The following is a 17152-nucleotide window of genomic DNA, read 5'->3' as shown; positions in this document are numbered from 1 at the left end:
ATGATTTATTTCATGATGTAATAACAATAGTTAAATCTACAATATTTAAATTAAAAACCATAAATATTAATATATATTTTTTTTAAATAACTATATAATCTCAATTTCAAAAGTATTCTTAAACAAACACATTAAACTATTTTTGTTCAACCTCAATTTTAACCACAATTTTAACCAAATATCTATTTTTTAAAACAACCTCAACTAAAAATCACAACCATAACAGCTATCGCAATACTAAATATACTCTAAATGAAAAGAGACCAGATGTTTAAGAGACGAAACATGGGGAATTGTTCGTGATATTAATTAAAAGCCTTTTTGAAAAATGTGGACCACCTTGTATTTTTAATTTTTTTTATTAAAAATTAATTTTTTTATATATTTTGAATCGTTTTGACTGGCTAATTTAAAAAATAAAAAAATATCATTTCGATACATTTTAACATAAAAAACACTTTAAAAAATAACTGAAACCACATTTACAAACAGAAAAAGTCCGGATCCTAAAAGGTTTTAGGCATTGACTTGAGGGCTGTTGTAGGGATAGCAAGAAACTCCAGGGCATTGGCAAGGAGAAGAAGGTGAATTTGCAGGTATGAAACAAGAGCTGCTCAGAATGTAAATTGCAAATGGAGGAAATGAAACTGATGGAGCTGGGTAAGAGAGATGATAACAAGGTAGAGGCACGACAAGGACCTGGAAATGATCACCGAGTCAACATGGAAAAGTGAAGGGCAACATAGCTGTTCTAACTTCTATCATCTTCTTCATGCCCCAACCACTTTCTCCATCTCCGAAGCATCATCAAAGTTGCGGTTACTGCTTACTCTCGTCATTATTTTTTTAAGATAATTTTTAGTTAAAAAATATATTAAAATAATATTTTTTTTATTTTTAATTTTTTTTATATCAACATATCAAAATAATATAAAATCACTAAAAATATATTAATTTAAAACAAAAAATATTAAATATTTTTTTTTTTAAAAAAATACAAAAATAAATAGAGCATGTTTTCTTTATATTATTATAGTATTTGGAATTGTGGTATCGATCTAAGATCATAAAAAAAAATTTAAAAATATTTTATGAACACAAAAATAAACACACTATGAAGGGTTTGAGAGTGTGATACATATTGATTTTCAAAGTATTTTTTACTTAAAAATATTTAAAAATATATTTTTTTAAAATTTATTTTTAACATTAACACATCTAAACAATCTAAATCTAAAAATACTAAATTATTTTAATTTAAAACAAAAAAATATTCAAATTTTAACAAATATCATAGCTGAGGAAGTCCTCTCTGTATGTATGTATATAACCTCCAAAATTACTAATTTTTTGAGAAGATTTTTCTCATGAAAAAATTTCAATGGCAAATATTAACCTGACCCAAATCACCCAATCCATATCAATAGAGGAACAGAAAACGGTGTCGTTTATATTGAAAAATATTAACGAGAATTAAAAAAGAGAAAATAAGAGAAGACAGCCTCTCTAGATAGAAGCACCAAATCAGGATTCGAACTAGGGTTTTGCAGGGAATAATAAAACTCTTAATTTTCCCTCCAAATCCCAACACCCCCCCCCCAAAAAAAAAAAAAAAAACCTCCTCTCTTCACTCTACTCTAACCGTGCAGAATCAGTCAACGTCAATGGCGTCGCGATTCCAGGCGGTGGCGTTAGTGGCGTCGCCGTCGTATCCAAACTCCATTGCTTGGTCCGACGATAACTTCATCGCCGTCGCTTCCGCTCACCTCGTCACCATTCTGGTAATCATCATTCTCTAATTACTCACTCTTGCTACTAATAACAGTCTATTGAGCCAATGCAGTCTATCGAAGCTGTTTTTTTTTTGTTAATTAGTTACTGATTCTACTAATTAAGATCGTAATTAGAGTAGATTGTGTGGTTATTTAGTGAACGCAATGAAAAAGTTTCAAAAATTCTAAATTTTGGCTTAGCCAATTCAGAAGGAAGCTTTTTTTTTTTTTTTTGTGTTTTTGGTTTTGCTTAGCTAGTCACTATTGTTATTAGATTGCAAGAACAAAATCTGAAGCTCTTTTTTTTTAACTTTAGCTTTTAATTCCTTATTTTTTCTTACTTAGTTGCTGCATATGTTAATTAGTATCATATCTGGAGTTGATTTTGTGGTTATGTGAATGCAACTAAAAAGTTCAATTTTTTTTAGATTTTAGCTTAGCAAATTCAGTGATGGAAGTGTTTATGTTTTTGGTTTTGCATAATTAGTTAGTATTATTACTAGTAGTTGCAAGAAAAAAGCCAAGGAAATTCAACAATTTCCTTGGATAAAAGGGATATTGGTCATCATCATCGTCATAGTAAAAGGGATATTGGTGTTTTATTGTTTGGATTTTTTTGTTTCACTTGGTTGTTAGTGCTGCTTAATAAATGATACTGATAGTTACTTTAGTAATTTGGAGTTTATTATGTGTTTCTTTAGTAGATGCAATAGAAAAAGTTTGAGGCTTTTCTATTTTAGGTGTGGAAATTTGGGCTTTTATTATTATAATGTTTTAAGTTCTTAGTAATTTTTTATTGATTACTGTGATTTTGTGAGGTATAGAATCCAGCAGTGCCTTATGGACCAAGAGGTTTGATCAGAGTTCCGACATGTGAACCGTACCCAATTGGTTGTGTTAATAGGGAGGGTATGCCTTTATTACTAGTTCTTTTGAGAAATAGGTTTCGGCCTTTTGATTTACACAGTTAAACATGTTTTATTATTTGGAATGCTTGCAGATTTATTCACTAACTGCATGCTGCCCGCTGCATTATCTCGAGACCGTCGTCCATGTGTTCGGTCAATTTCATGGTCCCCAATTGGAATGGCTCCAAATTATGGGTATGAATTTAAGGGTTTTGGTTGTCTGATGAGCTGTTACGACAATGTTCACAGACTTTGCTCCTCTTGAACTAAGTTCATTTAAAGGTTGAACAGATCAATTTATGGTGTTCCATTTGTAATGTAATTCTATGGTGTTCCATTTGTAATGTAATTCTATGCAGGTGCTTGCTTGCTGTTTGCACTGTAGAAGGGCGTGTTAAGATTTACCGTCCACCTTTTTGTGATTTTAGTGCTGAGTGGGTAGAGGTAATGAAGCACTTATTCATGCAATTTTCTAAATTGTAGTGAGGATTGAAAACTCAATGAAAATTTTTTCCTTTTATAACCATCATTTACTGAATGACTATCTAATAGATATGATGTTTGCATGTAATAGTGGAATATAATTTTTGGTTTGGGATGTTCATCATGTTTATATGCATTGATCACAGTTATCACTCTCGCACTTTCCTGTAGGTTGTGGATATATCAGATAGGCTATATGATTATCTTGCCAAAATCAATTTTGGGGAGTTAGATAATACCCCCTCTGAATTCTCCCATGTAAGTTCTCAGTTATTAAATCACCTGGTTCGAATTGTCTGGTTACCATTTGATTATATTCCCAGTTGCTGCATCATCCAAGGATTGTTTTTGTTATCATTATTGTTACTATCTTTAATATTTTGAGTCTTCCCCCAGGGGCAACCAATAATCCAAGGATTTGCTGATGAGCGACCAAAATCCTGTGCTAATGACTTGCCAAACTCTGGCACATTAAAGCAATACAAGCGAAGGAAAGTGAATGTTACCACTTACAAGTAAATAGTTTTTTCCCTTTTCTTACTCCCCTCATTTTTTGTTAGAAGATTCTTTTACTGCCTTAACTCTTTACTCTCTCTCAAAGTACACGAAGAAAACTGCATATATGTCTTTTTTGCACCCTGTCAAGTTCACAACAAGAGAAAACTGAATAGGAAAATTTTATAGCTTCCTAATATTGCACTCTTTTGTTTATGAAGAGAAAAGTAAGGAATGGTTGAAAATGCTTTTTAACTAACATCTTTCATGTGGACCATCAAATTTCTCTCTAAAATGGGTTCAGGGATGAAAGTTGGTGCCAGGAAGAAAGGGCACCAAAATTTTCTTTTTCTTAAATCTTTCTTTCTGTTTCCATCTCCACTTTCTCTATGGAACTGAGCTGACAAGAATAGAACTTTCCTTTCTTTTGTTATCACCCCAACCGGTTTTGTATTTGGCAAATGAGAACTTAGATCGAAGAATCCTTTGAGTTTGCTGTTTCCTTGGTATTTCTTTAATTTTAACTTCAACTCATTAGGTCCTTTTTCAATGACTGTACAGCATTAAAGACTCGGAAACTTTTCAGGACCAGCTATCAAATCCTATAAATAGGGGGAGCACAACTGCTGGATCTGACCATGAAAATAAAATAGACAGAAGGAGGACAACTAAGGTAAGCTGTTCTCAGGAACAAAAGAAAGAAAGAAAGGAAAGGAAAAGGAGAAAAGAAAGAAAAAATCAATTCCTTGTCTTATCGTTCTCTCCTCCCTTTCTCTAGTGATGGGAACTTAAATATGTAACTATATAGTTTGCATTTTCTTGTCCAATCTGACACGGGAAATGCCTCTTGAAACCTTGTTTCTGCCTGTTATTTAATATTCAGGTCCTTGGGAACTGCACACTCCCACTCATTACTGCAGAGATATATGCTTCTCGCTGTGCCATGTTATCGTCACTTGTTATTGCCTGGTCACCAGTACTGTGGTTGCCATCAAAAATCTGTTCAGCTCCAGAAAATGATTCATCCAATGGATTCTCTATACTTGCTGTTGGAGGGAAGTCTGGTAAAATCTCTATCTGGAGAATTAATGTGCCACAATACTACTCTATTGAGCATAGTAGGGTCCCTACTACTGTAACATTTGTTGGACTTCTTCAAGCCCATAATTCATGGGTCACAACAATCAGTTTGGCATTACTGGGTTCCAAGTCTAATCCTCAGGTCTTATTGGCTAGTGGGAGTTCTGATGGGAGGTGAGTTAGGTATGCAAGAACATCTAATCAGTTTTTCAAGTTCTTTATAGTACCATGATAATTATATTTTTGAATACACATAAGCTATGGACCTTATGTTCAGACATCGATATGCTGGAAATGGTTTTAAACAGAATACCATTGTCCTCACTGCAAGTTTGTAGGTCATATGTCTCTTATAGAATCACTTAGTTCAATGGTGTCACCTAATCGACTTGTCTTCGTATCCCTTTTCAGAGAAAGTAAAATATCTCTGAAAGTATAGTAACTTCAACTTTAGGGTGAAGAAAATAAATTTATACAAAGCCAATTGTAACTGGTGCCTAGTTGAATGGACACATGCTGATGGTGTAAGGCCATTCTTCTGAGCATCTGAATAGCCAAACCCAACTTCCCATTACCTTTTTACTAAGGATGACAGAACCTTTAACCCCGCTGTTTTTCTTTCTTTTCAGTGTGAGGATCTGGATTGGGAAGGGTGAGGAGTTGCTGGAGCCATCAGGGGCCAACAATGCTCCCTTTTCTCTGCTGAAGGAGGTTGGTGTTGTCATCTCCTTCAACAGTTCTATTTGCATATTTACTCATAGCAGTGAATTCTGACATTTAAATTTCCAAGCAGGTTGTATCTGTCAATTGTGTCCCAATTTCAGTACTATCATTGGCGGTACCTGTTCAAACCATGCACAAAATGCTTTTAGCAGTTGGCAAAGGATCTGGGTCATTTGAAGTATGGACAGCTGACATATCCAGCTCCAAATTTGATAAAGCTTGTTTATATGATGCTCATGACTGTGTTGTAAGTATCTTAATATATAGTTGATCAGTCTTCTGCTGCTTTTTGATGATCCTTCATATATTTAATATTCATCAGGTCACAGGTTTAGCTTGGGCTTTTGATGGATGTTGTTTGTACAGCTGTGGCCAGGTACTAAGATTTATTATGTGCAATGCCACGGCACTTTTTGACTTTTAAGTTATACGATTAAATGTAAGCCCATCAGTTACATAACATTGAACATTTAATGATGCAAGGAAAATTATGTCCGTGCTTGGGTTTTGCATGGAAGTGCTCTTTGTGAAGTATCGATTCCTTCAAATACTCCTGGTTTGAGGAGCTCAAATGATGTATGATGTTAACCTTTTTTCCTGTTTTTTTTTTAAATTTATTTATTATAACATATATACTCTAGCTCTAAAATTTAAAATTATTTGCAGCTTCCAAATGTTTTTGTTTCATGCCTTGGTGTGGCAGCATCCCCTGGAAATATTGCGCTTGCAATGGTATGTTACTTTACCTAAATTTATCACCCTCATCTACATGTTTTTAGTTGTGTTAGACATCTCTATTAAAGTGCTTTATTTCCCCCTTGGAATTATCTGATTGTATTCTTAGATTTCTTACTCATTATACCCAACTGCATCGAATTATGGTTGTGACACATTTTACTTTGAGCTTCATGACATGGATCCTTAGAAAGCTGAGTTTGAAAAATGTCACCGTCAATTTTTCCTGAACGTGGAAAGATCAAGAAAGTTCTTTCTGCACTTGATGCTTAGCTTTTACCTTTCTCTTGAAAGTTTTAGTCCCCACAATAGAATGAAGGTAGATTGTCAACTGTTAACTAGATCATGTACTGGCCATCAGAATTCAGAACTATAAACGTATTAAAATATTGAACATTTCTATTGCCTTTCGATGCACGTGGTTTGAGCCTACATGTTCTCAACTTTCCTGTCATGTTAAAAAATAACAAAACTCTCCTGTCTTCTCTTAACAGAAGAAATGTATTTGTTTATTACCGTGATGCTGATGATAAGATATTATATGTATGCATGCTGTAGATTAATTACTGAAACAACTGTGCTTGATATTTGCAGGTTCGTAATGTAGATGGTGATTCGTTGGATCCCATGTATGAGGGAAGGTAAGCCGAATCATTCTGCCAAAATGCTTTATCACATCCAACAATCATAAGCTCTTGCATCTTCTCAGCTCTTGTGAGTGTGGATGGTGAGATATTAAGAAAAGGTCGAAAGAATCTAGTGCAACTGAATTTAATTGAAAAGGCCTTTTGACCACCTGCTAGCAGCAAAAGAATACTGAAGAGAAATAAGTCAACAAGGAAAAACCAACATTTAAACATATTGTGTTGGTGCTTGTTTGCCTTTGTTCCACATAAATAATGTCTTTTCTGTGGAATGTGCAGGCTTCAGAAGGCTGTCGTTGAGTTCCTCTGGATAGGTGGACAACAGAAGGATATACTGTCTCCTTCTTCCTCTGATTTCACTAGCGAAGCCTTTCTTGGTTTTTCTGCAAATGAATTGAATTGTTGGGAATCTGATATTCTATGGTATTTAACGAAATATGAAAATCTGGATAACCCTCTAGTTGTTTGGGATATAGTGGCAGCATTGTTGGCTTTCAAGCAGTCTGCACCAAAGTACATGGACCGTATACTGGTTAAGTGGCTTTCTGTGACATTTTTGGGTTCATACACAGGCCTTTCCATTGGCGAGGTTCTGACATGCATCCCGGAGAATTTCTCAAAGATAACATCTCGACAATTGCACCTCCTTAATATCATCTGTAGACGTGTAATACTATCTGATGTGAAGGCTGAAGAAATTAATTGTAAAGTGAACTTAGGAGGTTCAGCAGCTGCCAAAGCGGAGCATCTCACTTTGTGGATAGAGCTTCTTTTTAGCAGTGAAAAAGAACTTCGTGAAAGGCTTGTGGGTTTCAGTTTGGCTACTTTTATAAATCGTTTGTCTGATTCAACCACAACGTTTTCCCGACCTGGATTTTGGTATCCTGTTGGAGTAGAACAAATGGAGCTGTGGATTGCACTTAATCATGATCGTGTCAGGGATCAACTAAAAGTCCTCGCATCAGAAGTCAGAAAGCATGAAATAAGGTACTCCTTACCATTTTGTTCTCAATGATGAAAGATATGTTAATTATGATATTATAATTATTTCATCAGTTCTTCCATGGGCCAGAGATGGGGCGACTTAGAGGACCATGCGCTTTCTTGAAAAAGAAGGAAATAATAGACAACGGCATCATTTCTTGAACATGAGGAACAAGAAAAGGGAACCTGTGTTGCATAATGCATTTTTTTTTAACTATCACAAATGCAAAGAGCTCCATCACCTCAAATAAAAATAAAAAGCTGAAATGACATCATTTCCTTTGTTATATCTTCTCTGTAAATTACCCCATTTCGTGGAAGCATAAAAAGTGGGATCTGAGCCCAATTAAATAAGTCGTCACTTTTAATTGAGTGGGGTTAGTAAGCTACGAGAGTTTATTCTCATGGGAGGAAATATTTGTAATTTTTTTAACACTTTCAATCTGCTAACAGCAAGTTTACAAATATACGAGGAAAACTGGTAGCAAATCAAAAATTTTTGTTATATAGATCAAAATGCACTTTGTTTCAGATGCCAAGATCAATAAAAAAGATGAATTGCTATGTGAAACATGCAGTGGATGATTTACTCTGCGAGCTTCAAATGTCTTTAGAAACAGGTCAAACTAAAAGGCTAGTCTTGGAACATAATACAGTTATGGTCTGTTCCAATTTCCAAGCGCTTGCTGGCTTGCAGAGAATGGCCTAGCTGAAATGCTGATCTTTGCTATGATGATTTAAGTTTGTCTGCAAAATGGGCGCTTCTTTTTATTATATTTGAGCCGTGCTTATTCTCTTACTATGTAATTTTTTGTTCAACACAGGCTTCAGGCAAGTGAATATGGAGTTGAAGAGCAATGTATCTATTGTTCAGAGTCAGTTACTTTTGATTCTCCAGAAGTTGCACATTGCCACTGCTCTAACAGTACTGACGAAACTGTTCAGATCTACCAAATGGCAAGATGTGCTGTTTCCATGCAGGTTTGCCCAGCTATCCCTCTATGGTTTTGCAAGTGTTGTTGTAGACGAGCTTCCAAATTGCCACCGGAGACTCTCTTTACATTGCCTGGTTATCCTTTAGATTTCAAATCCTTGACAGAATCTTCTGTTAAAGAAATCCCCACTAAACCCTTGTGTCCCTTTTGTGGGATACCTCTCCAAAGATTACAGCCAGATTTTCTACTCTCACCTTCACCGGTATAAGCTTCCATTCATCGTATATTTGTGACATCATACATGATGAGTAGTTTGTTTTACAAGCTAGAATAGCAAGAAGCTAACGGAACTCTGAACATTTAGGTTTACCAGGACTAGGAAGAAATCTGAAGTGAAGAGTTTGTCGTGCAATATAGAATAATAGGAATTTAACATGAAAAACTAGAAAGAAATTTTGAGGCTAACAATTTGGTGCTGTAATATCATGGTCATGGTGTATGTTTTGGAAAAACTCGAGTGTATACAGTAATGTATTATTGGCAGGATATGTCAAAAAACAATAATGTATAGCTTAATTTGTTTTTTTCCCTATTCTACTGTCAGAATTTTTGTTTTTGCCCTAATTGACTCGAGAAGTAGTCCAGCCATCTGACAACTTGAATTTAGGAGCTGGAAAAATTGATGTGACCAAGAGGTTTCCGACCCATGTTTAAGAAATGTCGAACAAATTTCATGGATGTAGGGTAAAGAACCCTGCAAGGACCCACAAAAAATGAGATTGGTTCCCACAAAGGTCCAATTTACAAGACAAGCAAATCATGCACCAATTTGCACGCAACCAAGTGGAATATGGCTACTAACAAAAATTCTTGAGTCCCCAGGATAATCATGTCAGATTTAGCTTTTTCATGCAGCCCTAGGGCCATCTTCTGTTCTATTTGAAGTTACCAGTCAATGTCAATTTCCAACAAAAATTATGAATGTCAAGAGGTCGTTGGAATGGATTTTCAAACCTTGAAAGTCATTTTTTGACTTCTTTATAAGTAAAAAAAAAAAAAAAAACACACTTCAGCAAATGGTCAGAGATTTTGGTTTGAAAATTGAAATCCAATGCTGAATGTAAAGTTCACACCATCCAAGTTTTGTGCTTTCTTTTGTTGTTAATGATTTCTTATTTTCCAAATTAAAGAAGTTAAAGAATTATTTTTATATATTTTTAGACTTTATTATGATAAATACAAAATTAGGGTAAGATTGGAACTCGAAATCTTTTTTTTTTTCTCTATTTTTTATGGATATTCGGATACAAACATACATGAAATCAATCATAAGGATTTCTATGCTAAGGTGATTTTCAATTTGCGTATTAGAACAAATCAATCAACAAGGCATGGAGTTGGAGATTTGCCACTTCAAGTACTCTTGTAGCCTAATCATGCATTAATCATCGATTGTTTAAACTTGTTAAAATCTGGAAAGCATGTTTGTAGTGTGCTCAATATAGTTTTTAGCAGAAAAGGACCTCTGGGCATTAATTAAAGGTGAGAGGGACATTCATCCAATATTTTTTTTTTAGAATTAATGTGTACATGTTGCACGGATCATATTGTTAAATTAAATATGAGTAGCTTCTTTAGCCCTTCAGAAGCAATAATAATTAATAATACATCAATTAAGATTAAGTTTTCTTTTCAAACAATTTTAAAAGTGCATCTTCACATCGATTTTGTGCATTCAAAAAATAATAATTAATGAGTTCATCAACCTTTATTCTATATTCAAGAGCATAATTTTAAATAACCCTTTAAAAGATGTAGTTTAACTGATTAGATTTTAAATTTGTTTTTTTAAAATCACTAATTCGAGTCTCACGAATTTCAGAACCATTAAAAATTTATATAATATTAACTTCAGAGTCTATAAAATTAATTAAAATATGCTTAAACTAGTACAAACATCTACATTAATAAATAAATAATAATAATAATAATAAAAAAAAGTACATATTCTCGGATGCAAGATTGGTTGACTTCCTTTCTATTTTAGGAAAAAAAAAAACCCGCCAAGAGATTATGCATGTTTGCCTAATGCCAAGAGACCTGAGATTCATTCACTTCAAAGATTCATGAGGATGTCCACGAGATATATTTTCCCGTCTTTAGTTATTTTGGCTGATGTGACATGAAAACAGCAGAACAAGCCGTGTTATTGCAATCTAGCGGTGGGGGCGATAAGGATGATCTCGTTTTTTGTTTGTTTTTCAGACACTCGGAGACAGGCAAAGGGTTTCACAATCTCTCTCTGTTTCCATTTTTTAACAAGATTTTTGGGTTTGCCAATTACGTGCCCTCTTTGAATGCGTTGTCCATTGCAAGCAAGGCCTTTTCAGGCAAGGCATTGAGCCTCCCTGGTGATTGCGACCTCCGAGCACATGGGGCTGCACAGGGCCACCATTCATAGCATCGATTTCAGGCTCTGCTCCCTCAACTTGAGCGACATGTATTGGAGTCATGGCACAGATTTCAACTCTGCTGTTATTCGAGATATACAATACAGATATGATCCAAAAAAAATTGAAAAACTGATTAAATCAAAAAAATTAGAAAAAAATAATTAAAAAAATCGAACTGTAAAAAAAATCGATTAAAATTTTAAAAAAACCGACTTGTTCGGTTCGGTTTTGGTTTTATAAGCCTAAAACCGAACCGAACCAAAACTGAAAAAAACTAGAAAACCAAGCCAAATCGAAAAAAAATCGAGCCAAAACCAGAAAACCGAGCCAAACTGGTTTGAATTCATTTTTGTCTTAAAAAACCGAACCGAAACGGGCCGATTTTGGTTTATTTTTTTAAAAAAAAAAATTCGATTTATTTATTTTTTTTATAAAAACCGAAACCGAATAAAAAATAATCACCCTAAATACTTATGTGTGTTTATGTTTGTTTGGTATGTAAGATAATTTCAAAAATATTTTTTAATTAAAAATATATTAAAATGATATTTTTTTAATTTTTTTTATAATACATCAAAATTATAAAAATAACCTTTAAATAATATTAATTTGATGTCTTTTTAAATAAAAATAATTTGAAAAGTCCTTTGAAAAATATAAACTAACAACACGTTACCAAATTAACACTAAAATTATATTTAATGATTGAAATTTAAACAAATTTGAGAGGGTTGAATTTAAAAGGGAATTAAGTGTTTGAATCCAATCTAATCCAAGAGTTGAAAAACAATGGTTATGTTATACAAAAAATAACATGAAAAGGTTGTCAATTTTATGTATACATTGAAAAAATTAGAAAAAAATAATAATAAGAAAGTGAAATGAACATTGAAAACTACTACTTGGCTTCATTAGTCGTGGACTTTTGGTTAATTATATACAATTTTTTAGGCCTTTTCTTTTCTCCCAAGGAAAGCCGCAAATGGTATTTACGTGGCAAGAAAGTAACCATTATTCATATTTAAGGGCGGCCGAGTTAGCCTTTATTTTAAAAAAATATATTAAAATAATATTTTTATTTTAAAAATATTATTAAAAAAATGATTTTTTTTAAGCGAGGACACGCCGCTTAAACGAACACCCCTGAGTCTTGAAAACAGCCATCACTCATTCTGTCCATCACAAATCAATGGCTGAGATTTGGCAATCGAATCTATCACAATCAAGATTAGATGGGGTCCATTACCTAGAGTGCGCACTTTTCACGTTTGTTTGCTGTTTCTTCAATTTTAAAGTAGAAAACACGTTTTTTTTTTTTTAATAGAAAAAAGAATAGCACGTGAATTTAAAAGTTTAGGTAGAATAATATTTTTTTATGAAAAAATTAATAAAATAGCATATTCTTTTATTCTTATTGAATTTGTATGAATGAGATGTTTTAAACAGTATTGAAAATATTCTCATTAAAGTTTATATGCCCCCTTGAAATAAAGATTTTACCCTTATAACATAAAACTATATAACTAGGTTGTTTGGGGCAATTATATATTTTTATAAGAGTCCATTTATTGTTGTTAAATTTAAAGGGGGCAAATCAGTATTTTCATGTTTTTAAGGCATAATGAATTGACTATAATATACTTAAAATTATTTTTTTAAAAAAAAATGGTGTGTAAGGAAGTTTTTGTATTTTTTATTTTTTAAATACATTAAAATAACTTAAATGCTTTAAAAGTAGATTTTTCTTTAACTTACAGAGTTTTTTTTTTATTTTTATTATGTTTTTTTTTAATAATCTATTTATAGAGAGACAATTTAGTAATATTATAAATATAAATATTATTAAAAAAATTGATAATATGTGTGTTGTATGCATCAATAAGTGGATAGTGGTCACACTCTTTGAACAGCAAGTATGGAGTCACCCAGCCATTAAACATCAGTTTCAAATGCACATTCAAATTATTTTTGTGATATGTTTTGTGTTTGTTTCAATATAAATAATTTATTTTTATTTATTTTATGTAAGATTCTTATCATTTTATAACTTAGATTGCAACAAAGTGCAAACATATGATCCTCGTTTTATTTTTTTTATGCACAAATCTCTACTTTTTTATTCATAATTATATTTTTCTTAACATAAAAAAATACATTAACAATACTTGCATATTTATTTTTTGGAGTTTGAAAAAAATATCTAAACTACGTTCAATAATAGACATATTAATACCTTTATTTTGTATTTATTTTTGATTTTTTTTCAATTCATGCTCATAAGGTTGACTGTAATATCCTATTCTAGTAAAAATAAAGGAGAAAGAAAACAAGCTTTCTTTGAATTATTTAAAAGTAGGGTAACAATTACTTGAAAATATATTAAAATAATATATTTTTTTATTAGTATATCAAAATAACTTAGAAATATAAATAAATTAATTTAAGATAAAAAAAATTATTACTTTTAAAACATAAAAATAAACCTTCAACCTCCACATGAAGATCACTTTTATTTGAATTTGACTACAAGGAGATTGGTAGTAATCTATACAATTCAATCGAGTACCTACTACTATTAATAACAGAGACAAAAATCACATTGGTTGACTTCATAAAATTGGAAAACATGTACCAAAGTCCAAATAGAAAACATGGTCAAGACCTTGTCCAAATTCTCCACCTTCATCTCATAATCAAGATAGTCTTCATGTCTATCTATACAGTTGTTTTATGTCATGGAGAGGGATAGAACTGCCAGCACAACAAGTTCGATTCTCGAACAGTCAAATTCCATGGCAGCAGCACCGCACCCTTCCTCTCTGGTGGCTTGAACAGGTAAAGGCCACCGTTGACGAATCATTCATTGCCTCTTGTTTTTGCCCCCTCGGGTTTCCTCAGGTCAAGGTTTCTGAATCAACATTCTATTCTCGTGTTTTCTTGGAAAAATAACATATTTATATCATAAAAATATCTTAAATCTTATTCTTAATATAATCTGTATTCATTTTCTGAACAAATAAATTTTGAATGGTATAATTTAATTTATTAAATTTTAAATTTGTTATTCAAAAATTACCCGTTCAAGTCTTACAAATTTCAAATTACTAGAAACTTATATAGTCGTTAACTTCAGGACCTATATAATTTAACAAAGTTTATGTAATGTAGTCCGAATACTCATATTAATTTTTTGTAAAAAAATATAATATTTACCGTATGAATGTGCTTTTAAATATTTAAAATCTATATAGTTTAACATTGCTTATAAATTAATAATCTTGATTGGATAATATATTAATTTAATCTCAACTTAAATTTAAGGTTTGAATAATATATTGATAATATGATTAATTAATAAAATTTGAATTTACTATTTAAATGTGTTAACTTATGAAGGTTTAACTCTGTCTTAGATTCAGATTAATTAGTACGGTAAATAATTTAGTTTCCATGTTGTTTTCATGGATTCAGATTTAAAAAAAAACGTAACAAATAATTTTTTATAAAACACATTAATCGGAATAAAAGCATTATTAAATCTCAGCATGGGTTGACCTTGTCAATTTCCGACGACACGATTAGCAAACAACAACGACCCAATCATCTTATTCGAAAACCCGATTTATATATATAAAAAAAAACATCAGTTTAATTTTTTAAGAAAATCATGAAATAAAACCGTTCTTATTTACCAATGTTAACCTATTTAGACGGTGTCAGACTAGATTTAATGACGTAGGATTAAAGAAGGATTTAAATCTGGTTTATTTTTTATGTTTTAAAAATATTTTTAAAAAATTTTATTTTATTTATTTATTTTAAATTAATTTTTTTATAATTTTAAATTATTTTGGTGCGGTGATTCAAATATAGATTTTAAATAATAATATTATTATTTTAATATATTTTTAAATAAAAATATTTTTTTAAAAATAATTAAAACATTAACTAATATGGCCATAAAATATGAAGAAAAGTACAAAATTACCCTCACTGGCAAGGAAAAGACAAGAATAAGAGATTAGGCCAGTCAGTCAGCAGTTGCAGTACTATTGATTTTCTAACACCTGCACAAAGTGTGGGCCCACTAGGCTCCATGGTTGTCGCCCTTCTCGAGGAGGAGATAAAAACCGATACTATCTACCTGCTCGTCACGGCGGTGCACGGTGACAGCTTTTGTGACTCTATCACCTAACAACCAAATGCTCGATCACACGTGGCACTTAGCGTGACGTTTCTATGGTTCTGGAGATTAGGCTCGCCCGCACGCTAGCATTTCAAGCGTTCATGGGTACATCCGATCGCATCGTGGCTTATGTGACATGCATGGATGGATGGTACATGACATGAAATGGCATGTATGGAGTTTTTTGTTATTTTTGGGGGTTTGACAGAACTGGATCGTTGGATTAAATTGAAACTGATTTGGATTTTTTGGGAAAAAATGATGAGTTAATCGTGAAGGTGGGTTTTTTTTAAAAAACAATAATTATGATATTTAGATGGACCAAACCAACTACATGAAAATTAATTTTCTATGGGTTTCTTGATGTTGCGTGTTTATTATTATTATAAAATTTGGTTTAATTTAGTGGTTTTACTAATTCAAGATCTTGTCGAGACTTAGATTTCATTTTGAATCAAGGAGAGAGTCAATGGGTTGATACAGTTAAAATTATAATAATATAATTTTAGTTTTTTTTAAAAAATATTTAAATGATATTATTTTAGATTATATCGAGTCAAGCATAATAACTCTCTTAACTTGTAAATAATATAACCAGGGCAGAGATTAAGTCCGGTTTTATAAATATGGTATTGGCTAGGTGGAGAGTTTTCTACAAGTGAAGCAAGAATTTTAGAATCAAATAACGAATTGAAAAAACTTTTTTTTTATCGTGAGCATTTGTTCTGAAGGGACAAGGATTGTTTGGTTGTACAATAAAATAAAATATTACAAGATGACATGAAATTAACACGTTTGAATTTAAAATAACTGGATGACAAGCTCTTGGTCACAAACTTTTTTTTTTTTTAGAGATTAAAAAAAAACAATTATGATGTTTTTTTAGAAGTTAAATTTAGCTCTGATGAGATACATGCCTGTATCATCATCCGAAGCAGCAAGAAGTTCTTGGGGGCAAGTAGACGTTATTGTAAAGCATTTACACACATGTAGTTAAAAAGCTCGGAATAATTTGATAAAAAGATCCAAGATCTGGAATTAATTTAAAATCTCATACTACAGATAATAATGCATCTCCATCTTGAAAACAACTTCAAAATATAAAAAAATTGTTTTGAAGCTATATATATATGTGTGTGTGTTTGGGCCAGCTTGCGTGCATCTCAATTATTTTCACGGACCTTAAAAATGTCATAATAACCATGTAAACTTACACTCAATTTATTGTTAGGTTATTTTTTCTAGTTTTTAATTCAAATAAGATAGTTTTTTTTTTTTACACAAAGCTTTGTAATAGTTTTTTTTTTTGACAAGTTAAGTTTGGATCGATAAAAAATAAATATTTTATATGATTCTTTTTTTTTTTTTTTAAAATTTTTAGGCTTGGATATGTAATAAACATCGATTTCACTGCGTGGAATAACTATAAGTTACTTATAAAAAGATGTAGTTAATTATTTTTAATAGTTATCGAGTTATTAATTCTGAATAAGTATTTGATTTGTTGATAGATATATAGGTTAATAAGAGTAGGGGTAAGAAAAAAAAACCAAAAAACCGATTAAATCGAGAAAACTGAAAAAAAACTAAACCGTAAAAAAAAAAAACCAATTAAACTGATTAATTTTTTTAAAAAACCGATTTGATTTTGATTTTACAAGTCTGAAACTGAAAAAAACTGAACCGAAACGATTCCAAAAAAAAAAAAACTGAAAAAAAAAGTCGAGACAAATCAGGAAAAACCAAGCCAAACC

The 17152-nt window shown here is 31.8% G+C and overlaps 1 protein-coding gene across 2 annotated transcripts; it reads left to right on the top strand.

Annotated features, from left to right (window-relative positions):
- Positions 1-1501: 1501 nt before the first annotated feature.
- LOC118046687 (uncharacterized) lies at positions 1502-9349 on the top strand. Of its 2 annotated transcripts, none has more exons than XM_035055670.2 (16): positions 1502-1781; positions 2597-2681; positions 2773-2875; positions 3040-3124; positions 3335-3421; positions 3560-3678; positions 4220-4331; positions 4542-4912; positions 5368-5449; positions 5532-5639; positions 5784-5837; positions 5945-6037; positions 6128-6193; positions 6791-6837; positions 7120-7827; positions 8649-9349. In XM_035055670.2, the coding sequence occupies exons 1-16, from the start codon at positions 1665-1667 to the stop codon at positions 9025-9027; spliced, it is 2616 nt and encodes an 871-aa protein (XP_034911561.1). In that variant the 5' UTR covers positions 1502-1664; the 3' UTR covers positions 9028-9349. The 2 variants fall into 2 exon arrangements, with proteins under 2 accessions (XP_034911561.1, XP_034911560.1); XM_035055669.2 differs by having other exon boundaries at positions 1503-1781; positions 5532-5708.
- Positions 9350-17152: the final 7803 nt, after the last annotated feature.

Source organism: Populus alba, chromosome 12, assembly GCF_005239225.2.
Source record: "Populus alba chromosome 12, ASM523922v2, whole genome shotgun sequence".
Lineage (NCBI taxonomy): Eukaryota > Viridiplantae > Streptophyta > Magnoliopsida > Malpighiales > Salicaceae > Populus > Populus alba.
Note: the sequence above shows the minus strand (reverse complement) of the source record. Positions and strands in the feature narration are given on the sequence as shown.